At 46.3% G+C, this 27425-nt stretch overlaps 1 protein-coding gene across 6 annotated transcripts in view; it reads right to left on the reverse strand.

Annotated features, from left to right (window-relative positions):
• The window catches only part of ETV6 (ETS variant transcription factor 6), a 238572-nt gene that overhangs the window by 151470 nt on the left and 59677 nt on the right, over positions 1-27425 (reverse strand). The window contains exons 2-3 of one of the 6 annotated variants that reach the window (XM_057701538.1): positions 27142-27263; positions 25414-25576 (exon numbers count right to left, since the gene is read on the reverse strand). The exons of 2 other annotated variants lie outside the window; for them this stretch is intronic. In XM_057701538.1, the coding sequence (XP_057557521.1) occupies positions 25414-25500 (87 nt within the window). In that variant the 5' untranslated portion in view covers positions 25501-25576; positions 27142-27263. Of the gene's footprint in view, positions 1-8641; positions 8661-9819; positions 9946-25413; positions 25577-27141; positions 27264-27425 lie in introns of those variants that run through there. 3 more of the 6 variants (XM_057701542.1, XM_057701541.1, XM_057701543.1) reach the window with 3 other exon arrangements.

The raw sequence follows: 27425 nt of genomic DNA on the forward strand, positions 1-27425 counted from the left end.
AATATGCTTGCGTTTCCACATTCTTCAGGGACTCAGGATCATCTAATCATTTGGGAAACACGTTTTAAATCAGGTATTCTGAATCTTGGCTGCACAAGAATCATCTGGAGAAGCTTTAAAAAACAAATCCCAGTATCAATTAGCAGAGGCAAACTACTGATATTATATATAGGATGGATAAACAAGGTCCCACTGTATAGTGCAGGGAACTATATTCAATATCCCGTGATAAACCATAATGGAAAAGAATATGAAAAAGAACATTAAAAAAAAATAAAAAGGTTGTCTTTAATTGCCCCCCCCCCAAAAAAAAATTCCCAGTATCCAAGTCAATCTGCCAGGTATCAATATTTTTAAAGCTCTTCATGGGATTCCAATATGCAGAGAGGTAAGGCTGAGAGTCAGTACCTTTAATCAAGACATAAATAAGTAGAGTAAATCCAGACATACGCTGAACCATTATCTTTCTCAATAGTTTAGAAACCTTATTAACCCATTTGCTAACTGTCCTTCCCTCCTGAGTAAATTGCTATTGTTCTGCCTTTAACCATAAAATAGATTATCGATGTAATACAGGAAGTTCCTGCCTGATGACTAGCTGACCCACATAGGAACAAGTGCCCCAGACAGGTGTGTCTGCCGTGGTTCCTCTTCCCTCCCAACTGCCTCTGGAGTTCCCCCAGCCCCACCCCCAGGCAGGCTGCTCAGCTTCACTTTCTGGAGCTCCACCCGGAGCCGGTGTTCTCAGCACCGGCTGCACTTGACGTGTGCAGCAGGATCAAGACAGTGGTGATGACCGAGGAGCACATGGGAACGAAAACCCATCCCACTTCCGGCTTGCCCTCCTTCCCCTCCCCTTCCTACCCAGAAGGGTCTGTCTGACCTCAGGTGCTCAGGCCCCAGACCCCCTTTCTCCAGCTCCAGAATGAACCCACATCCAACAGCTTGGAGTCTGGGGAGCCTCTTTCCGCAGGTGAGGGCTGCCTGTGTGCCACTCTAAAACGTCGAGTGGGACATATCTTTTCCCCAAAATAACCTCGTTACTAGTGATTAGGTCTTTATTTCTGCACATGAACTGTCAACGGACTATAACCTGGAGAAAGGTCTTGACCTCCAAGCAGCTGACTTTTTTTTTTTTTTTGAATTCAGGTTTTATTACCCCTTTCACAATAACTCTCCTGAGTCCAGATGCCAAGCAACTGACTTAATAAAACCTTGGAACCCTAAACTAGTAGAAATCTTGGGCCCCTAAGGTCTTCACCAAGATAGTGGAAAGTCCTTCCATGACATGATGCTATGTCCTCCTAACACCCCTAGGAGCCGTGTCACCAGAATGAGCACAAAGCCTACTTGACAGATGTAGGAACTGAGGTGGAAGGGTTGACGAGATTCTTGAATGAATCCCGTAACTTCCCTGGAGGGAGTGGAGTCTTCAACCCAAAGATGTCATCTTTCTCCCAAGTTACCTTCTGTTGTTTAAACACTTGGTCATCATGATAAAGTCTGTATATAAAGTGGTTCTTAAAGGGAAGGGTAGCTCACTTAAGAACCTAGCTGATTTACTTATTCATTCCTTGATGAAAACATTCTCCAAAGAAGCCACTGGAAACTGAAGTCCTTCAATAAAACAAAATTTTCAACAGTTTCCAATCATCTTGATGTTATTAGTATTTTATCTCTTCTTCCTTTAAGCAAAATACAATTCTAAAACAGTGATAGAATTATGGCATGAAGATGGCTTCAGCATCTGAAATTCACTCAGGGGTTGCAAGTCCTAGGGTAGGTAGTAATTCTCTGCATCTTTAGGAAGTAACCTGCAAGCTATGCTGTGAAAGCCTGCTATGGCATCACTAGTCGAACCTCACCAGTGTGTCAACAGTTCTAACGTGGAGCTGCCAACAACTAAAATCTATCAATAGGAAAATCTGGAAAGTTTAACCAAAAAGTTGAAATAGGGACTCTACAGACAGATACAGAGAACAAACATATGGAGACCAAGCGGGGAAAGTGGGGGGGGGGGGGGGGGGCGAGGGGGGGGTTGGGGTGGGATGAACTGGGAGACTGGGATTACCATACATACAATATTAATAAGAAAAAAATATCAAAATGTACACTTTAAATATATGCAGTTTATTGTTTGTCAATTAAAGAAAAAGAAATGGGGACTCTACGAATTACTTGGAGCTTATAGGGTTGAAACCACAGCTTAGAAAAGGGCTAATATTTCCTTTACTGCTGTGGAATTCCTCTCTAATTGTATTACTTCATACTCCTTCCCACAAGCCAATCAAATCTATGCTGACAGTCAGCAAGATTTCTGCCTGAAGAAAAGGTGAATGAACCAGGCAGATACAAATGACAAAGCGCTGATGTAGTATATAGTTCTTTATTCTCACGAGAATCCATGGTTTCTGAGTGGGTGAAAAAGCATATGAAAATCATTCTGATGAACATAAGAAAAACTACTATCTTCTCAATGAACTCACTCTTATTAAAACCTGTTTTCCAACCCTCAACTGTCATAAACCCATCCATATAAATGACCATAGTAACACTAACTTTTGAAATCCAGCAACTTCCCCTAGGAAGTTCTAATCACACCTCCGACGGATCCCATAAGGCATTATCTAGGCAAGCACGTTTGACGGAAATATGATGCCAACCGAATGTGTAATTTAATGTTTTCCAGTTGATGCAGAAGAGACAGGTAAAATTAGTTTAAATAATATATTACATTTAACCCAACATATCCAAGCTGTTCTTTCAACATACAGTCAGTATATAGTTATTGAGATATATTACTTTTTTTTTTCACACTAAGTCCTTGAAATGTACTGTCTAGTTTACATTACAGTGTAAATCAGACACACAATTTTCACTGGAAATACCTGATCTGTCTTTATAGTTCATAGAATTTACAGCTGAAAAGGTAAATTCGCATACCCAACGGTGTTTCAAACATATGTTTATAGATTTTTAATAACTGAATCAAGTACATTTTAAAATTCAAATGGATTAATATTAAATAGGTTAAGAATTCAGTTTCTCTACCACACTAGCCACTTCCAGAGCTCACAGCCTCATGGAGCTGCTGGTGACCACATTTTACACCGTGGGTTAGATCTGGGGCAGCGGGCACCTCGCAGAGATGAGTGGAGGCTGAGGTGGGGCGCGATCACACATCCCTTCAGAAACATCCTAAACTCTGGATGGACAATGTCTATAGATGACTCGTGTTCCTCGTCCTTCATTTCTCCAATTGCAATAGTCGGTCATTAGAATCCTCCAGACTGACAGCTATTTATAGAGGAGGACGAAGGGGCTAGAGGTCCTTCCTGCCCCTGTACTCAGAGACGATGGGCTCTCAGCACTCAGCAAAAATACAGAGGAGTTTAGGCTCCATCAGGTCAAGTCTTTTACTTTCTTCCTCTCTATCAATATGTCTGTCTGTCTGTCTGTCTCCCTCTCTCTTTCTCCCTTTAACTACCTAACCAATTTCCCTAGGTGTTGAAAAACAAGTTCGTGCAGGACGCCACTCTGCAGAGTTTCAGCTCTCCTCCCCAACATGAATTGTCACTGTGCATTGCAACCTTTCCTCATTTGGGTCATTCCTTGGTCAGAATTCTTAGGAGATATCCAGAAATATAAGCCAGCTGCAACTCCTAAAGCTCTGGGGCACGTGGTTTAATACTAATTATTTCTACCATCTAGAATTCTGAGCCATAAAATAGAGGTTTAGACTTCTCAAAAGATACTTTGCCCTCATCAGAGGAAAGACGTATCTAATTAGGAGAAAACAGAATTAAAACAGAAGGAAAGCTCCATACAGAGTAAAAGACATGATTCAACATCCCTTGAGAGCAAGTCTGGGTCAGACCCGCCCTCACCTGCCTGACATGACTCCACGCAGCAGGTACAGCAGTTGCTGAAAAGGAACACGGGTTCCCTGGGCTGTGACTGACATTCCACCTGAAGGACACTCTTGAAAGGAAGAATGCTGCATAAGGACCTTTGATAAGGCACATCCCCTTCCCCCAAATACTCAGCCTCTTACTAAGACTAACCTTACAGTTTTAACGGAACTTCTGTGTATCCTTTACCAATGCTAACCATTCTTATCTGCTTTCTCCTACTCACAAGACTAGAAAATAACATAAGTAGAACCCTAACAAACACTTCATATCCTCCACACTGATTCTTCCCTCTAAAACTACAAAAACTATAAAAAGCGGGGAAGGGCAGACTTGAGTCTCAGTTTCCTCACCTACAAAATGGAGACAACTGTCCTCACGGATTGATGAGGTCCTGAGTAAATCGACTGAATTAAAATAGGTAAAAATGGATAAAGAAGGTGTGGTACGTGTATACAATGGAATATTACTCAGCCATTAAAAAGAATGAAATACTGCCATTTGCAGCAACATGGATGGACCTGGAGATTATCATACTAAGTCAGAGAAAGACAAGTATCATATGATATCACTTATTTGCAGAACCTAAAAAGAAAAAAAAAGATACAAATGAACTTATTTACAAAACAGAAACAGACTCACAGACTTAGAGAACGAACATATGGTTACCAGAGGGGAAGGGCCAGGGGGAGGGAGAGATTGGGAGTTTGGGATTGACATGTACACACTGCTATATTTAAAACAGATAACCAGTAAGGACCTACTGTATAGCACAGGGAACTCTACTCAATATTCTGTAATAACCTAAATGGGAAAAGAATTTGAAAAAAATAGATACATGTATATGCATAACTAAATCATTTTGCTGTACACCTAAAACTAACACAACATTGTTAAAACTACATTCCAATATAAAATAAAAATTAAAAAAAAAAAAAGACGAGGAAAAAAATGTTTTAAAAAACCCTACAAAGTGCAAACACAAAAAAGGGGGAGAAGAGTGTAAAACAATTATATTCCAATAAAGAGCTAAAAAAAAGGGGGGGATGGGGGAGGCACAGATTTGAGTCTGTTTTCTCAGCCATAAAATGGAGACAACTGTGCTCACTCATTGATGAGGTTCTGAGTAAATCGACTGAATTAATAAAATGGGTAAAGAAAAGCCATGCCAATGTGACATGATTGTTACGCAATGGTTTCCAGAGCTTTGAGACCAAGGTCCAGAAACTCACGCTGATTGGCTTCCCCACTCCTGTCATCCGGAGCGAAAAAAGATTAACATGCACTGTCTCACGCATCACACGCTTCTATGCATGAACAGCAGACACGAGATCGTTGAGAAGAGAAGAATGGGTAGAATTTTCCTCAGCTCAGACTAGAAAACAATGTCAGTCTAATTTCCAGAGGCTGGCCTCAAGCTACACCCAGGTTACAGGACAAACACGGAGGAGGTGGGAATCTCTGCATGGCCCGAGTATCCTAAGACCTGAACAAAACTCCCGCACACAAAACTCCCGCAACACACACTTTCTAGTTCAAGAAGGGTGTTTAGAAACTGACTGCAGGTTTTTAACTCTATCGTCCTGACCCAGCACTTTTAGCATTTCCTCCCACTCTGGGGACTCAGCTGTGACCCCCTTGGGGGCTTCCCATCTTGCCTTGTCCCAGGTCAAGTCTCTCCAGCTCGTGTTCACCTGATGTCCTCAGTAGACCTTGCCCTTGACTTTGGATCTGGGTCTCCTCCTTCACAGTTCCTTGTTCTGAGGTCACTGATTTGCTGGAGCTTGGACTTCCATTTTCCTGAGTCCACGTCCACGTCCACGGGTGGGAGTCTATCTCACCTTCACATGCCTCTCAGAACCCCAAACCACACTGGAGCCCCAGGCCCTCCCTCTCACCCAGAAGGGAAGGTTGTCATTGGCAAAAAACTTGGCCTGAGCAGGAGGCCTCACCTGTCCTGCTCACCACCACTGCACCCAGAGCAGTGCCCGCTGGTTCACAGCAGCCCTCGTTATGGATTTACCGAATGAATGAATGAGCGCATTTCTCGATGCCAACACAATCTCATCTCTTGTCCTGTGTTTTCCCCTAGGGCCATCTAGTGACTTTTGGACACTGTTTTAAGTCCAACTGTCTGCATAAAAAATCCTGCTACAAGCTGCCAGCACTGCCCTTCTCCTTTTACTTCTCCTCTCCAGGAGACATGCTCACTGCCTTATTACCCAGTTAACGTAACTTGTTCTTAGGCCTTATTCCAGGCCGGTCCACGTTCCTGGAAGACCTTCCCTACAAGGATCCCATCTCATCAACTCTGCTGCCTCAAGAGAGACTTAATAAATCCCAATGCTGCCATCATTCCTCAAAAACACTTTAAAGACACCTCTTTCGGGACTTTCAGAATCAACTACAGGTACCAGTTTATTGCTGTTTCTTGGATCTGACCAAGAACAGCTTCAAGTATAGCTCGGAAGCCTTACTCATTGGACTTGATGCCAAATGACTGCAGTTATGTCCAAAATTTAACTCCCACCTCAAGGACCAAAGTTGTTCATTACTCTAATTCTCTGCGAAATGTTTCTCTCCCAGCTAGACTAGAAAAGAGTGGGGACACAGACTGTGTTCGTGCTGCTGACTGCATCCCACCAAGCACAGTGCCTGGTACACTGCAGATGCACAACTAATAACTGGTGAGTGAATGAACAAATGAGCTGAACACCTTTCTGAAAGATTTGCCTTTGATTCAACAAATACATGCCTGGTACTGCTTGATGCTGAGAATATGGAGATGAGTAAGAAAAAAAAATCTGTCTTCTTTAAGGAGCCTAAAGTCTAAAGGAGAAAAAAATAAGAGGAAAGGAAAAGAAAGTATTACTGTCAACCCTTTTGTAATGGACACATATATCATTTCACTTAAATTTCCCAGTAATCAAATAAGCATGACATTTAAATTCCCATTTTAAAAGACTAAAAAAAAAAATGGGATTCAGCAACGTTGCATAACTTACATAATGTTAATAAGTTACAAACCACTCTTTGAACCCAGAGCCTACAGACAGCAAAACCTAAGTCCTTTCTTCCTTGATGCCAAGCAATGGGTGTACAATTCAAGGAAATGTTTTGTCTTTTAAGTGACTACTTTTGAAACTCTGAAAGAGACACATATACCTGTTTATCTGGGTGCTGGTACGGTCTACTCTTTTTTAGCCTTACTCCATCTGTATTAGTCTAGAAAGCACGTTAGGTGACCCACCAACTCTGATCTCACTAAGAAGTATCCCAAAGACCATCTCCCTTAACCCTAGCTCACACAGGCATCAAGAAGCCTAAGGCTTATTCAATTGGAGGTCCGTGACCCCCGATCTGTGGCCATGTTGGGCTGAAGGTTCTGTTAGTGGCTGTATGAATGTTGGTGGGCCTACAAATGGCCACAGAGCGATGGGCAGACTAGGCAGCAGAAAAACACGGGTCCACAGGGAGCTGGAAGGGAGGAGGAGGCTCGGAAACAGGAGCTAGTGTCACTAAAAGGGACCACCTTTGGGACACACTCCATAAACGACCAAGACATTTGCCCATTCTAAGTAGAAGATGAAAAATGGAGCCTTTCAAGTTTCATTTCAATGACATTTGAAAGAGATGAAAGGTTTTGTATGGTTATCACAAAAGACATTAAAATCTAAGGACCATGCTTTCATTTCCCTTAGATTTCTCCATTCAGTTCTAAAAAGATTCTTGAGCATAGAGAGTGGTAGTAAAGAGCTATAGCTTGGAGATACTCAAGCTTGTTTTGAATCTTGGCTCCTGCACTTATTGTATGACTCTGGACACGTTATTTAAACTCCCTAAACCTCAGTTTCTTTGTCTATAAAATGGGATAATGATAACACTGGTTCTATCTATGTCCAAAGGTTACGAAGGAGATAATCCACTAGAACTCAGCACAGGGCCTAGCACATAAAAAGCTTAACAAGCATCAATGACAAGTACATATGCTGGTGTGGTGGTAAATGTTCAGGGTGGGTAGATATGCACACATACACAGATGGTCACTTCTGAGATGGCTTGGTGGCTCCATCTGTGGTAGGCTCAAGATATCACATAATTACACGGAGGACTGTGTGATACAAGACATAACGGTCATGTAAAACTATTATCCATTGGAGAGCTTAAAATCATCTGTTTTCAAGCAGGAAAAAAATAGGGGAAAAAGGAAATCAAAAGACTGAATTCCGAGAAAGGTGCTGCAATACGCAGAAGAGGCCACTGCTAGGTCTGCGTGTCCAAAAACGATCAGACCATCCATCTCTCTGGATTGGGTAGACACTCGAGGAGAGAGATCTCACGGTACTCTCCGTAACACTATTACCCATGCTCTGCCCAAAGAGAAAACACGCCTTTGCTTCCTTGGATGAACACATGAGTGGCTCCAGCTGGAGCGCCAAGCGGTCTGCTGGGGAGAGGTCTCCCTGCTCTCTGCTACAAGGGTCAGCGCAGAGGGCCGTCCCTCCGCGTCAGCTGCACCTGCGTTTACTGATCAACTCCTCATTACCACAGAGCACGGGGGCAGGTGGCGTGGGAAGTGCCCGCCTTGCTCGAACAAGGAGCACATTTCATTCCTTGCACGGAGGTAACTGGTTCTTGCTAATGACACCTCTTTCCCACTTGGTTCCGTAAACATTCCGGGGCAGCGTAGCCCAGTATGAGTTGTCAGGAGAAGGGCCTGATGTACTTACTCAATCAGCACACACTCCCCATGCACTCGCTCTTCTTCACCTGTAACACACACCTTTACTGTAACCTCTGAAATTAAACAGAAGGGAATGAATGGAAACACGGTGATGTGTCAGGGAGCATGGTGCAGGGGGAGGGGCTGAGGGAAAATGAAGAGGTCAATCAGCACCTTCGAGGAGCCAGATACTGAAGCTATGATATCCTTCTGTTTCTTAAATGAAGAGACCAAGTCTCAGTGAGCTAAAAGAACTTGTTTTTCCAGGGACTTCCCTGGTGGCGTAGTGGTTAAGAATCCACCTGCCAATGCAAGGGACACGAGTTTGGTCCCTGGTCTAGGAAGATCCCACATGCTGCAGAGCAACCAAGCCCGTGCGCCACAACTACTGAGCCTGTGCTCTAGAGCCCGTGAGCCACAACTCCTGAAGCCCACAAGCCGCAACTGCTGAAGCCCACATGCTCTAGGGCCCGTGTGCCACAACTACTGAGCCTGCGTGCTGCAACTACTGAAGCCCCTGCATCTAGAGCCCGTGCTCCGCAACAAGAAAAGCCACCGCAATGAGAAGCCTGCACACTAGAATGAAGAACAGCTCTTACTCACCACGACTAGAGAAAGCCCATGTGCAACGAAGACCCAACACAGCCAAAAATTTTTTTTTGTTAATTTATAATAAAAAAAAAATAAAAGAATTTGTTTTTCCAATGTCACACAACAAGTGGAGCTAGACTTTGAACCAAGGTAGGTCAGATTCCAAAGCCATGATTCTACATTTTCTCCCCCAAGATGAGGAGTAAGGATCTTTGACAAAATAAAAAGTGGTACCATGGACTCATGGAAGACAGTAAAACATAGATTAGAAAGTTTTTGAAAGTTCTAGTGTCTCACAAGGTGATTGCAAACTCAGAGTTGGGCAATTTAAATAGAAAAGAGCATATTCTGACATCTTGGATAATGTACTTAGGCCCAGTGTCAGGACGTTCTCAGAGCAAGGGTTGCTTTAGGTCCTCCAGGGGCAGAAAGGGGAAGGGATGTCTGTGTGTCAGGTACACCCAGAGAACCAGGGCAGCTGCCCACATCTGCCCCAGCACTGAAAAAGCAGCACATTCAAACAACAGGTGAAGAAGAAGAAGGGGTGCAAAATGACAGGTAAAAATGCCCTACGTAAGTGGAGAGATTTCATACTTAAAGGAAACTGTCCTCCTTGTGAGCAGAGCTGAGTGAAGGAGATGGAGTCCATTTTCTTTCTGGCTTCTCTGGCCTTCGACTTCCTGCTTCTTTCCTCACAGTAAGTTTCAGCAGAAAGGGGCCCTAGAAATCAAGACCAGCATCCTCATTTTTCAGATGGAAAATCTGAGACCAACAGACGTATCTGCAATCACACTTCTTGTTTCAGAAACCAGGTAGTGATCAGTTCTTGTTTTCGTTTTTCACTATATTCTCTCGCAAAGAGAAAAAGGGTAGAAAGAAAACACACACACACACAAAACCAAGAAACCAGAATTTTTAACTTGTAGACACAAAGATATCCCTACTTATCTTGAATTTCCCTGCTTTCATGGCTGTGTGCTTTGAATCTTCTACCAAGTAGCATTGAAGGTGTGCACTGCACTGCTCACACAGTACCCTCTGGGTCATTTCTAAGGCACCTGGCCAGGCTGAAGGTTAGGACTGCAAGGCCGAAGGATGTCTCTTTACGTAGGGCGACCCTCATGGCTGCTTTCTTGGATGACGGACCATCCTGGTTGACTTGGGGTTGAGGCGATTCCTGGGATGTGGGATTTCAGGGCTAAAACCAGGAAAGTCCCAGAGAAACCAGGACAAACTAGTCCCCCTACTGCCTTAAGTAGAGAACCAAGCCAGTGATGCACTTAGCTGGACGTTTTAGCTGGTATGACACCAGCTAGGTGGTAGTTAACATTTCAGGTTTTTACGAAAAGAAGCAGAATGAAGATTAATGACTGTAGAGAGCTTTGAGCCCTGGCGGAGGAAGGTATTCTCAAAGTAGGAAGTGTTAAGTCCATAAAAGAAACAATATGAGAATGCAGTGGGGCTTTTTCATACCTAACAAGTATGACTAAACCTCTAAACACTTCCTGTTCCGTCCCATGTTTTTCTGAAATTTGCTTTTCCTTATTGGCCGATAGAAAAAAAAAAAAACTGTTCTCTCTTAAGAATAACAGTAGGGAATTTCAAAACCTGCAAAGACTTCTGAAGTTTAGCCAGCTCTTGCTGTCACATAGAAATATCGTGGAGAAACAAATAGCCCTCATTTTTTTCTCCATAAGCATCCTAAACTCTTTATATGTATAATTTTGGACAAGTAGAAAACCATATGATTAGAAAAGAAAAATACTTGCACCTAAGTAGCACCCATGCATTCAGCCATCTAGTTGTATTTTCAATAACAGAGTTTCTGTGGTCGTTAAACACTCTGACAGGTGCTGAGAATACAACACTGAATAAGGAGAATATATTTTCATTTTATTTATCACAGATACCTGAAGAACAAAAACTGGGTTTTGGACTTAATCTTGATTCTTCTTATTGCAATGGAGAAACAGAGCCACCCTAACATAAAGCCTCACATTTAAATCATTTCTCCTGGGCAGTTCTTCCCAGTCACAAAGACGAGTGCCCCAAAAGGCAGCCTCACTTTCCCCTTTCCTGGGTCCCCAAATACACGGGAGGCACTCGGCCTAGAATGGAGTAGAAAGGATGTGAGTCAAGGAGGGGATTACACCAGGGAGCATGTCAACGGGTTCCCCTACTCACAAGGACAGCTTAAAGCTGCCCTTTACTCACATTTGAGAAAGGCATTCTCCCACCTCCTCCAATCTCCTAGGAGCACGATTTGAATATAAAGTAATTTTCTAGGAAAGGGTAAATGGTAGCCCACTGAGGACCCTTGGGAAAGGCTTTCTCTCCATCCACTTCCACTCTAATGGGTTGATTACTGTACCCTCCAAAGCAGAAGGGGGGGAATGGAACCAAACACACAAATCCCGCCATGTTCTTGAGTGGAGAGAGCTGCCGACACCAGTATCTGCACCTGCAGGATGGAGTCTGGAGAACCTGATGTGGAGGGTCATGGGAAGCAGAGCCCGAGCACTGTCAGATGTCCACCCAGCAACTCGGTCCACCAGGGTAACAATGCCACCTCACCAAAGGGTCCACAGTCACTGAACTCAGCTCTCCCCCTGGCCTGCGAGGGACCTTCGGTCCCTAGAACTCTGGGTCCTGCCTGCATGCAGGCCTCCTGGGAGCTCCCGGGGGGCTTAGTGACTTGTACCTTTGTACACAGTACAATCAGCCTCTCTGAGTTTAGCAATTCCAGACCAGGAGCCTTACTGGACCTCCTCTGTTTATACAAGACTTGTCGAGCCGGTTATGCTGCTTTTCTGACACTTTTCCTTCCAGACACCTCCCAAATGCCAAGGTATCAGGAAGCAAGAGAGGGATAGGGTTTTCTCACCACCATCCCAAAGGCCTACAAAAGCGTGTGTAAGCCACAGGCTTCGCCAAAAGCCTGCTGCTGCTCCCTTAAATGGTGGAGTGTGATTTTAAGGATGGTAAGGGAAGCGTCGTCAAAAGTAAGCTCAGAATCAAACCCGCTTTCTATCACCACTGCTGGTCTCTTTCCAGAGAGGGTAAAATGCACCCCTCGAAGCTGGCAGCCAGTCCTGCGGTTGCATCAATACTCATTCTCGTTTGCACAGAAAGATCCCCCCATAGCATATAAATGTTCATGAACTTCCCTCTCTATTTTGCAGATCTAGAGAAAGTGGGCAAAAGAAATTAAATGCCTTTGTGAATCAGCAAAAAAACCCCTAGAGCTAGAACCCAGGATGGCTAGTCTTCCTGCCTTGACCCTCCCCTCTGGCACACCACAGGGCAATGGTTATTTTTTTCACTGTGAAAGAAATGACCTTCAACCTCAGGCGTGTAAGGTACAAGAAAATAATCTTGAAAGACACTAGTTATTTTGTGGAAAGGAGAATCAATAAATCAGTAGCCCAGGGCACAGTTCTTTCCAGAGGTCAAGATGATATCTCACCAAGGTCAAGATTGTAGGAACCAAGAGTTCCAAGGCCACTATCTAACCCATGGTATGAGTCAAGTCCTGTTGAGAGTGCCTCAAGGTTAAGCAGAGAATCCACAAACTGCAAGTAATCTCACCAAATAGGAATGGGAAACTAGCTACTGCTATTACATCTCCTTTCCATTCATAGTGAAGGTTGCCCCGGAGCAACCCTCTTAGATTCTGGGAGAGTCCATTTTTTAGGCATGAACCCAAACCTACCACTCCACAACCCGATCCCCACCTGTTCCATGATGGCGGAAAGAGTCTGCGGTTAAAGGCACAAAGCCTTTGAACAGGTCTTTGATCCTAATCCTCCCACCCACAGGAGTACACCCAGAGATCAGATAAAATCCGGAAAACATGGGCAAAGTTCAACTGACAGCTGCCCCTTCTAGGCCACGAACTGGCACACCTGGCCACTTGGCAACTGTTCCTTCCTTTAGCAGATCTTACCTGCCTGAGCAGGAAACAGAGATAAGGCTAGAGCTAGTTCATGCTGATCGTTACGGTTTCTCACACTTGAGCAGAACTCAGTCTAGAAACAGAACCGTAAACTGCTGCCGATCAGTTCCACGGAATGTCAGAGAGTCAAAAAAAATCACAGAGATAATGCATGCAAAGTGTTTTGTAAACTATAAAGCCCTACATACAACACTACATATTATTACTATCTTGATATTCAACAATGCTAAAAGTAGAATATTAAATTGTAAATAAACATCGATAACAACTATGGAACAACTAGGTGAGTGTAGGGCTGATGACCTGAAGAGGTAGGGAATGTGTACTGGTTACTATGTAAAAAGGCTCCATTTCAAAAATCTTTTAAAGTGGTTCAAATGTTTAACAAACAGTAAGTAAGTTTAGGGACTTCCCTGGTGGCGCAGTGGTTAAGAATCTGCCTACCAGTGCAGGAGACATGGGTTCAAGCCCTGGTCCGGAAGATACCACATGCTGTAGAGCAACTAAGCCCGTGCACCACAACTACTGAGCCTGCGCTCTAGAGCCTAGAAGCCACAACTACTGAAGTCCACGCATCTAGAGCCTGTGCTCCACAACAAGAGAAGTCACAACAATGAAAAGCCCACGCACTGCAACAAAGAGTAGCCCCCACTTGCCACAACTAGAGAAAGCCCAAGAGCAGCAATGAAGACCCAATGCAGCCAAAAATGAATAAAGAAATAAACTTATAAAAAAACAAAAAACAGTAAGTTTAAATGATTTGCTTTCATTATAAATGTCTATGATCCAATTCAACAGTAAAACTAGTGTCATAATCATAATTTGGAAAGGCATCTCCAGGTAGTCTCAAAACAAGCCCCATCTCCTTTATCACCACAAAGTATAGGGAATCCAATTTTGTAAGGTGTAGACTACTCTCTTGTGACACATACTAGTGCTTGCAAATATAAAGTCCATCCTAAATTTGCTTCTCTGTGCTGAGTGAACATCCAGCTGGAAGGAGGAGTAAACGGGCAACAGAAGCCTTTACACAAGCCCCATTTACTGACTTACAGCTCACCAAGGCTCATAACTGGAAATAGAGCCACCTTCTCCCACCAGGGTCAGCTCCTGGGGCGCATCTGAGGGGCACCCTGCACACACCCGGGGGACTACCAGGCCCGTGGGCTTCTTCCCCACACGTGTGATGCAACCTCTAGAGAACATTCGAGACACCATTTCCTTCACTTTTTATAACGATGTAAATCAGGTGCGTTCCCCAGGCTTTTAATCAAGCCTCATAACTGGAAAGCCAGCTGCACGTGTGCTGGAGGCTCTACTTTCTTGGCTCTTCTTATCCCTTATTTGTTCTCTGAGTCTTTAGAATTACTATTGCTTTCAAGTGACTTCATGCGTGACACAGATGAGGGGGATGAGGAACACCAATGTAAAATGATCGAAGGGAACGCGGACACCACAAGTAGAAGAGCAAGCCCTCAGCTACACTGCCTCTACAGGGAGAGGGCCCTAAAGGGTGGGTGCACGGGATGCGGGCACATCTGCGTCATACGAGGTTCCTTCTGTATGATGCTCCCTGTTGGGAGAGTCAGACAAACTCCACGTTCAACAGCTTGTCATGCCGGTGATGTTTACTCACTCGCCAGGGCAGGCTGCCTCCTCAGGGCTCTGCTTGGCGTCCTTCTCCCCCTAACCATGCATCGTCCGCCTACCCTCCATATATCAGAGTCTTCCTCTTCCCCGACCACAAGTTCAAATCTCGGCACTGAGATTTACGAGCCAAGTGACTTGGCCAAGTGACCTGGCCCCTGAATCTGTTTCCACATCTGTAAACTGGAGATATAGATGCCGATCTGGAAAGGCTGTGCGGAGTAAATGAAGTCCCGTGTGTGTGTGTGTGTCTCCCACCTCAGAATTACACAAGGTCTGGCACACAGGAGGTGTTTGCCTTCCTGTCTCTAGCCTGAACTGATCTGTACTTTTCAATTATGTTGTGTTTCTACATGATGTCCCCACTTAGGTCGTGAAGAATCACGTCATCTTCCCCGTTCCTACCTACGGCCCGAGCCGTGTGCACGGTGGGTGTCCAACCTGACATCTGCGGCCCAGGGTACTGAACAAGTGGATTGTTTCCCCACATCCAGGAATGGCTGATGATGTTTCCAGAGGAAACTACCGTGAGCTCTGGATCCAGCTGATCTCCCCCCGTCCCATCAGCCCCTCACGCCCCTGCTTCTAACACACCTCTGCCACCCGGAATGCCCTTAAGAGCTCTCACAAGCCATGTCATCCATTCACCTGATCACTTTCTGAGTGCATTTCTCTCGAGTACACTCAGTGAGCCCATACACATTTCCTGGGTACACACTGTGTGCCAACGAGAGGCACTGTGGATCCACAGTGGCACATGGAAATGGTAAGACATGATTCCTGCCTGCCCCTGAGGCCACTGAAGGGACTCATACGGGAAGATAACACATGCTCAAAATAACACAGTGAACCAGACACTAAGAGAAGCGTGTATCTGTGAGTCCTGTGGGACCAAGAGGAGGAAGCTGTAACTCAGGCTGCGAACACGTCTCCGAAATTTTAAACATATATACTGCCTTTGAGATGGATCTTTAATGCATGTAACTTTGTTGAAATAGGAGGTAAAAGGGAAACCCCATCCTGGTCTGTTACAAAACTTATTAAGGCAAATGTCAGTCCAGAGAAACTCTGAGGATCGCCAAGTCCTTGTCAGTACCTTCTCCCATGTTAGGCAATGTGCAGTGCAAAACAAAAGAATTTTCCTGCAACTCAAACTTGGAATTCTGTCCAATCTATTCCACACATATGCACAGCACGAAATGTAAGTGTTTAGCACCAGACTAGGTACTGAGTTTAAAAAAAAAAAAAAAGGAAAAGAAAGAAACATTAAGTCCTAAAATCTCTCTGCCGATTCCAGGCAGGGAATGGATCCTGGAGAAAAGATACGCCCTAACAGAAGGTGAACCTGACGGGGAAAATGAGCAGGAAGCAGGTGGGAGCCAGCTCCTGATAGAAGACACGCATGGTCATAAGACTCCAGTCTTCCCAGATGGAAAGCTGGAGAACCCAAAGCAGGAGGACAAGGCCCATCCGTGTGGACGCTGGAGTAGCCCCACCTGAAACCTTGGTGTCACATGATCAGGAGGGTCTTCTGCAGCCAGATTCACGCTAATGCAGAGCGCCAGTCACAGGCAGTGTGGGAACGCTGCAAAGGTCTGGTGCGTGGACCCCACAGCCAGACAGGTCCCACGACTAGCTACACATCTGCGACAAACGCCTTAGTGAACTGTCTGAACAGTGAAGACTTGCTTCCTACTTCTCTGAGGCTTATTATTTCTCAGGCCCCCCTCCCCAACTCGGTTCTTGTATCAGCTCAACCCTCTGCTGACACACAGAGCAGAAATCAAGGCCTCCTGAAGGGCAGGTCCTGTCCATCTCTGTATCCTCCTCCCCACCCCCACTAGGACGTAGCAGAGGGCATGGCACACGGTAGCCTCTCAATTCATTTTCTAGAACACCCAGTCATGGGTCAAGAAGAGTGAAACAATGAGAAAATGAACCCTTAGACATCACAGCGTTTACAGACTCTCCCCCGGGGGGATCTTCCCCCGACGCTGACTGGTACGGGTCCACTCCACACAATCGGCTCCAAACACTGAAGATCCGTGAACACGCCTTGCGTGGAAGGAAATTTCCTTCCCATCCCTCAGGACGCACTCCCTCTTTAGGAGCTGCCTGTGAAGAAGGCTGTACGCTGAAAACGTAAAGCCGGCGGTAAGCTCTGTGCAAAACCAGCCCCCATCAGGACCTGCCTGAGGGAAACCTGAGCTGCAGGAGTAACAGGAGACCCAGGCAGCTGACCTGTTTGCGATCTGGAGGTGGTCCCAGGTTAGTGGCGAGTTTAAACCAACTGTAACTGGGTGATACCTGGCAACTCACTTACCTACACGACCAAGAGCCAGGCTGACTCGTGGCGGACGTGTAGCGGGGGGGAGGGGCAGCTGCTGTAGGCGAGCACCAACTCCGCTGGGTGAGACAGCACAGGGTGACTTCAGATGACCAGCTCTCACTCCAGGGACTCTGGGGAGTGTGGGCTCCCCACCCCTCCACCTGGGGTCCCACATGCTTCCTGGAGGCTCTCAAGGATATCTGGCCTCGTCCCAGGGAAAACCTGTTTGAAAGAGTTTCATTTCGCTCCAGGTAGCAGCCAAGTGAAAGGAACGCTTGATGTGCAATGTGGTAACATTGCCTGGGCGTGTGGGTGCCTGCACTTGGGGGAAGAAAGGGCAGAGGCTAAACTCACCAATGTGTTGGTCAAGGAGAAGCAGGACAGGATGAAGGCCCAGAAAGGAACCCTGATGGATTTGTAAGGATGACAGGATTCACGTAATAAATGCTCACCGAACTCCTCCTGCGCGCCTGGTACCCCCCTGGGACACCAAGACAAAGAAGGGGGTGGGTCCTCAAATAGCCAGACTCTTGGAGGTCACACTTGATGACAGTAAATGTGTATTTTCTTTTTTCTTGAGGATTTTATTAATGTTGTTACAGTACTGATTATGGAGAGCAAGAGAGAACAGGAGGCAGGTGGGGGGAAGGGATAATGGAAGGAAGAGAGGCAGGAAGGGAGAAGAGGAGGAGAGGCTTGTGTGTATTAAATGGGATAATCCTTGTAAAGTGCTTAGTCAGTCTCTGGCATACAGTAAGTGCTCAATAAATGTTGGCCATTATATTCATTGTTATAGGGACCTGTAACTGTGTCAGGCTAGGCTACAACGAACACGTATGATACAGCAGGCAATAATCTCAGGTCTTACCGTGTGTTAATTCCTTTAATGCTCCAGCTGATAACAGTATTCGTATTTTATACAAGAGGAAGCATAGATAGTGAGCACTTATGTCAACTCCAACCACCCAGTCACACAACCATCAGGCGAGAGTTGCGGGGGGGTCAGACCCAGGTGTCTGATTCCCAGGTTCATCTTCTCCTCCGTGACACCCATGGTTCTCAAGGTGTGGTCCCTGGAACCTGGGAACGTTTTAGATTGGCAAATTCTTGGTCCCAAGCAGACCCTGTAAAGCAGAAACTCTAGGGGAAGGGCCCAGCAGACGGTTTTTAAGGGGCCTCTAGGTGACGGTGGTGAACATCAAAGTGTGAGCACCACGCCAGCCACGCATTACGGTACAGTGCTTCTCCACATGGTGGCTAAATTAGGCGGATAATAAAACACCTCTTCCTCACTGGGACTGGCCTGGCCCGGCCATGTGCGAAGGTCAAAATACTTGGATTATCCATTTCTCTCCATTTAGGGAGTAGCCTCGGGTGAGGGCTTGGGAGAGCCATCTCAGTGGTCCTTATTTTCAGAGAAGTCGATTTGGTTTTTCTGACTCCATCCTGTGACGTAAAGAGGCTAGGAAGGGGTGAGAAGCCCTGGGTACTCTTAGGATGGTTTTAACTCCTTCACAGCAACCCACCACCAGTGAGTGGTGTCCAGAAATATCTACCATTGGATTAAAAAGGGAACTTGAAAGCTTTGTCTCTAATGTGTTAATTTAGCTTCGGACAACGCACTGCAGGTGGAGTTGTCGGTTCTTTTCCCAGAGAGTTAATTCAGCAATTCAAACCGATTGTCCTGTGGGTGGATTATTTAAGCCTTTTGCTTCTGGTCCCTGGAGCAGCCCACCTTTTGGCCATTTCACTGTTCATTAGCACCTCTGCTGAGGATAAGCAGGGGAGAATGAAAGGTGAGGAAACCCAAGCCGGTCAATTTTTCTCCTTGTTAGCAGTTCTGGTGAAGACTTGGTGGGAGGAGAATTGTTATTGGCTAAAATGAGACCCAGGGATGATCTACAGGCTCCAATTTTCCATGCCTCCCCCCCACCCCCACCCCCACCTCCTGATTACCACACACGGTCAGGCCAGCCTAACTTTACAGTGTTAGCCCATCGACAAGCACACAGAAGTGTAACGTTCAAATTCTAGAATTTATACAGAGGCAGCCTGTGATATATTCCTGCTTTAAATTACAGCTCTTAAAAATGCTACGGTCACGGACAATTTTGATGACAGCCAGAAAAAGCTCAGAGGTGACGATCCCATTTTCATTTTTAATAGTTGACTTTTCTAATCAACTATTAACTTCCTAACTTTCCCTGACCTCACTGAATATTCATCTTCATGCTCATAAGAAAACAAGAAAGCTAACATGGATTAGACACCTACTATATATATACTAGGGTGCGGGACCCTCAGCTGGCTACCTTAGAAACATCACCGCTTAATTCTAAAACAACTCGGCAAGAAATTTTTATCCTGATTTTATAGGGAAAACCGAGGCTCAGAGACTTTAAGCCCCAGAGTTAGTAAGTGCCAGAGCTAAGATTTGAACACAGAGCTGTCTTCCTCGCCCCCAAAACCTATGCTCTTTCCACTATACAAGTCAGCCCCTGGTAATTCCCAAACACCTACTGTACAGCACAGGGAACTCTATGCAATCTTGTAATAACCGATAATGGAAAAGAATCTGAAAAATTACATATATATAATTTTTCAGATTCTACATATACATGTAGCTGAATCACTTTGCACCTGAAATGAATACAACACTGTAAATAAACTATACTTCAATTTAAAAAAAAAAAAGTCAGGCTCACTGATAAGGTTTTTTACATCCACACAGAAGTCTCTCTGGGGCAGTGTTTTCAACGCACCTTTGGGGGATGATTGTGCTAATTGCTCTTTGTGACTCTGAAAGACGAAGGCTGTACCTGAATGTGCCCATAGCATCCTCAGAAGCCCTTCATATCAGATACCTACCTTTCCCCTTCCATCAGCTCTAATAAATCCACTTCCACCCCTCTACCCAATCTGTCCAGACGGCCACTGGTCTCATTCATAGCTTCACACTGGTGGCAAAGCAGGCGTTTCCTGCACAGCAGAAGCCTGAGGTCATGGTGGGAGCGGAGGTCGGAAGAGACGCCTTCACTTCCCGGATGACTCGGGGCTGGCAAGTGTGCCAGAGTGCCCACGCAGCCAAAGCCATGCCCTCCGTGTCACCACCTGGCCGCTTTCCATTTCAGGGAGGGAAGGACTTGAACGGTCCAATGTGAAGGCAGAAGGGAGAAACAGGGAAGAGACTCGGTTCACGGTCTCAATCCCTGTCTTCCACACCTCCCTGCCTGCTCCTGTCCCAGTGCCCACCCCACCCCCGCTGGATTTCAGTGCCTGAACTTGCCTTTCTCCTCCCCAAGCCTCACCGGCCAGGCTGCCCCCTGCAACTCTGCCCCAGCGCCCCCAAAGACCCATGGCACCTCAAGTCTCTCACTGGGAGAAGCACTGAGGCCTCTGGGTATTAGTCAGGGAGAAATTCACCTTTCTTCAGCATCCTGTAAACTCGCAAATGGGCTTATTCATCACTGGGCCTCTGCTCCTTCCTTGCCTTCCCTGGTGAGTGACTTACCCTCAGTGCAGGAGACGTTACAAAAGCTGGTCCTTCAGGAAAGAAAAGCTCTGTCCTCCCCTGTCCACAGCACTCAGTGTTTCCAGCATATTCTAGTCCTAGAAGATCAGTATCTTTCACGGGTCTCAAGTTTGTCGGGATTTTTATATGTGTTACATTACCCAAAGAGATTGTAAAATAATTTGGGGCAAGGACCCTATTTTCTTCACCAAAGGACATCCAGATGATGCTGGACACCCAGGCAGGGCCTCTTAATTTTCTATGCAGGCCTCCTGCCTGGAGCAAATGGATCCCAGACTCCAGGGAAGTGGGTCCCCGTGGCCCCGGCTCAGCTTCCTCTCCCCGTGGGCCCAGTGACAGGGCGGCAGCATGGCCAGCCCTTGGGAAGCTTCAACATCCTTGAGTTCATCCTGGTCTGCTGCCAGGTCTGGAGATGCCAGAGGAACCACATGACTGCCCTACCAGGCTGGATGAAACACTAAACAAATGCACCCTGCCCAGTGTCAACCACTGCAGGAAAGAGAGGGGAGCACAGACCCCGGGCAGTTCCTGTCGGAATGACTCTTTCTGAATCACAGGGCAAGGATCGGCCAAGGGCCCTCACAGTCACAGGGCTGGAGAGTCAGGTAGCCCCCAGAGCAATGACTGCTAATTCCAAACGACAATCCTGAGCACGAGGCTGGCCTCCTTCCCATGTGCAGTTCGTTCCAGAGCACCTGTGCTTGTCTGGGCCTGCCCGTGCCCGCGTGGAGGCTCCGCTGAGGCCATCCTGAAATCCTTCACAACTTTTGAACAAGGGACCTTGCATGTTCCTTTTGCCCTGGGCCTCACAAGGTAAGTAGTAAGTAGCCAGTCCCTCCAAGCACTTTAACTTCAGTCAAAGAGTCACTGCTAAACACCTAGTAAGTCTGGGAAGCTGTGCCAGTGGAAGTAGGATGTGGCCAAGCAGGGGGTGAGTGAGGCTTCAGGCTGGCAGGGATGAGCTTGAAGGATGACCGCCCTACAGGGAGGAGAGAGCACAGGGTGCCGAGGAGGGGACGACACCACCAGCAACGGCGGCACCAGAAAGAGCTTCTCAAACACACACACCAAGTATTGCTTGCTTTAGAGCACTATTTTTTTGGGAACTCTCCCAATCCATCTCAAATCTTTGATTATGGGCCTCATTTTCTCACTCTCTAATTTCTACCAAGTCTGACTTTTGCCCGGTGTTTTAGAGAAGAAGCTGGCTTTAAAAGTTGGCCTTCCACGGGTTTGTTCTTTTCTCCTCAGCTGGAGAGAAATGTGCAAGAGATGAGGGCCGGTGGGATGGAGAGAACTCCACTTCCAGGCTGTTCATCCTCAGCTGCAAGTCCAGACTCTGTCAGCTACAGAGCCGGTAGTGGCAGTAAGTCATGCAGGGTCGGACCCCACCGCGACCAGGACGACCCGGTCTGTCTGGGCGCAAACTCCCCAACGATCATCAACAGCATAAAACTACGGGAGGGGAGCTGTCCCCAGGTACCCTCTGAGCAGTGGCCTTCGGCTCACTTTCCCAAATTTTTTCAAAAGGAGCCAGGAGACAAAGCCACTGCTTCTGTGAATGCTTCCACAGCTGTCTTGTGATCCCCTGCCGTCACATGAGGTGAAGCCTTTTATTAATGTTCTCGAACACGACAGCAAGAGACAGACGGGTGTTTCCTACTCAACACACACACACACACACCCCCATCGCATTACAGTGCTACACTACAGGGGACAGCAGCTTTTCAAAAGGACAGTAGGAGCAAGTATTCCAGAGCACCCCACCTATCACTCCAGTCTGTCTCCACCCTCTTGCACGGCCTCTCCTCCTGAACCGTGAGATCGGGAGGAAGTAGGTGTGTTTTACGGGCTGCATGTCACGCAGCGCTGCCGGCTTGTCCTAATCGGCGATGAGCGTAGGGACCCTGAGCCACTGCCATCGAGACTGGACGTGGGGTACCCTGGGCTCCGGGTCTGTCCTCTCTCTGGAAAGCAGAGCTGGGTGCCTGCTTCTTGGCAAAAGGAAGAAAATGACGTTGAGCAGATGCTGCTACATTTGGACCAGAGGAATGTTAACATGCAGAAGATGGGAAGAGAAGAGACAGGCAAAATAAAGGTTTTTCCCTGAGGCCCAGGGGAAGCCCTCACCTGTGTACACTGAAGGCCGGAAGCGCCCACGCCACCGTCTGAAACACCTGCTCGGATAAGAGCTTGTGGAGAGCCACGCCGGCCCTTTCATCAAAATCCACAGAATTATTCTAGACAGAAGAGATAAAGAATGTGCACCTAGGCATAAGACGGGGCTCAGGGGCTGAGCACTTTATGGACTTTGTACCACTGCTTGAAAGCCACCAAGGTGTTCTCAGAACCGGACGACACGGACAGGTGTCAAATTACTCAATACGGGAAGAAAGAAGCAAAACCTAACACAGCCGCTCAGGTGGCTAGTTCACTCAACTGCGTAAAAGAAAGATCCAAGAATTTTAGAGCTGGAAGGGAAAAGAGTGATCCTCCTGACTGGGTCCATTATTTCCCAGGTAGAGAGAGAAAGGGGATGTGGCAGGCAGGTAAGCTGACACCGTGAGTCGTCCTGAGCCTCCTTGGAGCAGGCCCACAACAGAGCACAAAAGAGAGAAACCAGTTCTGCTCTGCCCACGTCTACTAATTTCAGCCCCGAATGGACCAACTTCCACCCAACACTAATATAAATGCCATTGCAGAAGCTAAAGCAGTCTGTCTGCATAGAGCCTACTCATTCAGGGCAACCTGTCTGGGTGGCACAAAGCAGTGCCAGTCACCAGATCACAGCCCTGAATTCCCTGCTCTCCACCTAACTGGGTCCAAATGGCCTTAAACACAAGGGTAAAAAGCAAGCTGTTGCTTTCTTCAACTTCTCAGTATCAGACCCAGAATGCTCAGCAAATTCTCTTTTACCAAGATTGCAGGCTTGATACAGCAAGGTCAAGGGTCACTGTTCTTCCCTGGGCTCTCCTATTTATGTGAAGAAAGAACTGCTGAATATTTATTATTAGAAGAAGCCTAATAGAGAAACCCGATAGCGATTTTCTGATTTGGGTTCGTTCTCCCCTCTTACACTTGACAGTTTTTAAGGAACTCAAAGCCTTTAGTACTTCCAAAGGTCACGTTGTGTAACTGTGAGCAAAGTCACAGAATCAGCTGTCACAAACCTCCAATTCATGATAATCAGAGAGAACAAACCTTTGTCCAAAAATAAGGAGAACAATGTCTGACCTTCCTTTAAAAGATCAACTCCTCGTCAGGAGTGGGAAAGAGAGCTGACTCAGTAGCCGGCGGGCCACAGCAGTAAAGAACACAGCCGAGATGGGACAGACCGACCTCCAAATCCCAGGTGTGCCACTTACGAGCTGTGAGTTAACCACTGGGCCACTTAACTCACTGGGGTGACTGAGTTAACCTCTGAGTCTTGGCTTTCTCATCTTTAACATGAAAACAAGTGAAATAAGTCAGACAGGGAAAGACAAATACTGTATGGTCTCACTTATATGTGGACTCTAAAAAAAACCACAACTCGTACGTACAGAGAACAAATTGATTACTGTCAGAGGTAGCAGTAGCGGGGTGAGGATAGAGGGAGAAATGGGTGAGGGTGGTGAAAAGCACAAACTTCCTGTTATAAGATAAATAAGTCCCAGGGGTGTACCGGGGTGTACCGGGCATAGCACGGTGACTACTGTCCACAATACTGTACTGTACTGAGAGTTGCTGAGAGAGTGGATCTTAAACGCTCTCATCCCAAGAAAAAAAGTTTGTAATTACGTGTGGTGATGGCTGTTAACTAAACTTATGGTGGCGATCATTTTGCAACATCTACATGCACCAAATCATTATGTTGTATGCCTCAAACGAATACAATAATGTTATATGTCAATTTCATCTCAATTAAAAAATAAAAACGTCAATAAAAGGAAAATAGCATCACGTACTTCATAGCATTGTTTTGAGGATGGAAGTAGCAAAGGCAGACAGGGTGTCTACAGACCGCCTGGTACTCAAAATACGTCCAAGAACAGGGAGGTGAGCTCCAGCCCTGGCTCTGATGGTCACCTTATAGCTCGGTCGCATCCTCTTTATCTTCAAAATAAACAATGGCTAAGATCTATCTTGACTGGAAGCTCTAAGACGAGGAGGGTGGTTCAACTCTATCTGATCCAGTCTATCTTGGCCAATGACAGAAACGACTTATAATTATCTAATGCTGTAGAGTCTTCAAAGTACACACTCAGAAAATTATCAGATTTTGTCACCCCAAGAATTCCTACTGGCTTGCATTAAATAACAAAGACAGACATCATCTTCCACCTTCGAAAAGCCTCTCAAAACTATCTCTACCTTTTATGTCCTCCTGCCACTGCCCAAGATCAGGGCCTTGGCACGTAACTTGGAGCGTATCTGTAAACATCTCTGCCCTGGTTCTGAGGCCACCATAGTCTCCTTCCTCCAATCAGGTCCACAGCCATCCGTGTTCCAACACCTTCTCTGCCTTCCAGCTGCCATCACTGTAGCCCAACCTCAGGAGCACATCTCCCTTACCCTGTGTTTCAGCCACTCACATTCCCAATGCAAACGTCCCGTCTTCTCCACTAGGAATTCTGTTGCGATTCCCTAATCTGAAATAATCACTTCCTCCTGATCTCCCACAATATTCTATCTACAAGTGTCTTACAGCACTGACCATTTTAGCCTCAAGTTGTAATTACTCACCTCAAGGCCTGTCTCTATTGCTGGACTGGAAGCTGTGTCTTTTCCATCTTTGGTTCTTAGCCTCCTGCGCCATGTCAAGCCATGCATGTAGTAGGTAGTCCATAAAGTCTTACGGAATTATTACTTAATTGGTTAATTGGTTTCAGCAGGCTCCTAATCGAATCTATGCTTGAAGAGAAGCAACAGGGCTGGGTGGTTAGGCAATTTATTATCACAGCATCTTTGATTAGTCAGCCATCACCTTGGAAAGCACAGCGAGCTGGAGGCAGGCCCATGAGACGGCAAGCGAGAGGCTGGTTACGTTTTCATTGGGAGCAGAGAACAGGGAAGAGCAGCCCTGCTGATACCTGTGCCCAGGAAACATGCGCGGGCAGAGCTTTCTTCTCTGTCTTCCCTTCCCTCTCTTTCTCTGTCCTCTTTCCCTTATCACCTCCTTCTTCCTCTGAGCTCTAACCTGAATCCATCATTCACTCAATAAGTATTTAGTGAGTGCTACTATGTGCGAGGCACTGTGCGGGCACTAGGAATGCCACAAAATGAGGCCACTAGCCTACACCGCAGGACAGTGCATCTCCAACTTTGGCGTCATCTGAATTATCTGGGGATCCTGCCAAACAGCAAAACAGGACTCAGAGGGTGTGGGGCGGGGCTCAAGCACCTGCATTTCTAATAAGCTGGGTGCTGCCGACGCCACCAGTCCACATTCTCTGTAGAAAGGCTCTAGACGAGAGCCATGGTTCTCAGCCTCGACTGCCCACAGAAATCACCTGGAAAGTTTCATAAAGTACTGACGCCTGGGCTTCGTCCCCAGCGTTCCCGAGTTAACTGCTCTAGCATGCCTCAGGGCTGTAAAAAACTCCCATGGTGATTACCATGGACACCCAAGGCTGAGAACCACCAGTGAAGGGTACAGACAGAAAATATTCATTTCCGATAGCACTGTGACAGGGAAAAAAGCAAGGAAAGTACAACTGAAAGTGAGAGATTATATTATTATGTAAGGTGATCAGGCAAACACCTTTCTGAGAAGGTGACATGTGAGCAGATACCTGGAAAATGTGTAAGAATCAGCCATGCCATTGTCTAAGGAAGAGCTGCATGTAGAGGAAACGGCACGTGCAAAAGCCCTGAGGTCAGAGTGTGGTTGGCACGTTTCAGAAACAGCAAAGGAGACTAACACATGAGAACAGTCACTAGGAGACTTCACTGAAACAATGATTTACAATCATTGTAAAACAGTTAATCTTCTCTTAATGGGAAGTCTAGGCACATAAGACCTGAAGGAGTTCAAAATGAATAATGTTTTAAATCTACAAAAGACTCTGAGATGGGCAAATATTTGGAAGCAAGGGAAATGCACAACACAAGAATTGTATCCGATAAAGATTATTATCCCCATTTTAGAGATAAGTGACCACAGGCTCAGAGAGGCATGTTCACTTGCCCATGATCATATAAGGGTGAGATTAACTCCAGTCTGAATGACCTCAAGGTCTGCTCTCTTTCCACGATAAATTCATCCCACACTGGGTTGCTTTCCTTCACCTCACTTCACAACGTGTCCCCACCTCGGGCAGACAGGGTGGGAGAAGAGGGCACAGGCCAGAAGCAGGAGGGAAGGGGTAAAAGTGAGAGAAGAAAAAGTCAGGAGGTAAAGGAGGCGGAGAGAGAGAAGCATGAAAGGACAGCTGCCTCCTCCCTACACGCCTTCAGCTCCTGACTACTCACAGTTGATCCTCATAAAAGCCCTGAGAGCTGGTGTGAGGGTGAATTTTACGTGTCGACGTGGCCAGGCCATGGAAGCCAGATATGTGGTCAAATACCAGTCTAGATGTTGCCGTGAAGGTTACCTTTTAGATGAGATGAATGTTTAAATCAGTGGACTTCGAGTAAGGCAGATTATCCTCTTTCATGTGGGTGGGTCTATCCAATCAGTTGAAGCCCTTAATTTAAAACAGACTGAGGTCCTCCAGGAAGAGGGAAATCAGCCTCCTTACTGCCTTTGGAGCTGC

The sequence above is a fragment of the Hippopotamus amphibius genome, chromosome 12, assembly GCF_030028045.1.
Source record: "Hippopotamus amphibius kiboko isolate mHipAmp2 chromosome 12, mHipAmp2.hap2, whole genome shotgun sequence".
NCBI lineage: Eukaryota > Metazoa > Chordata > Mammalia > Artiodactyla > Hippopotamidae > Hippopotamus > Hippopotamus amphibius.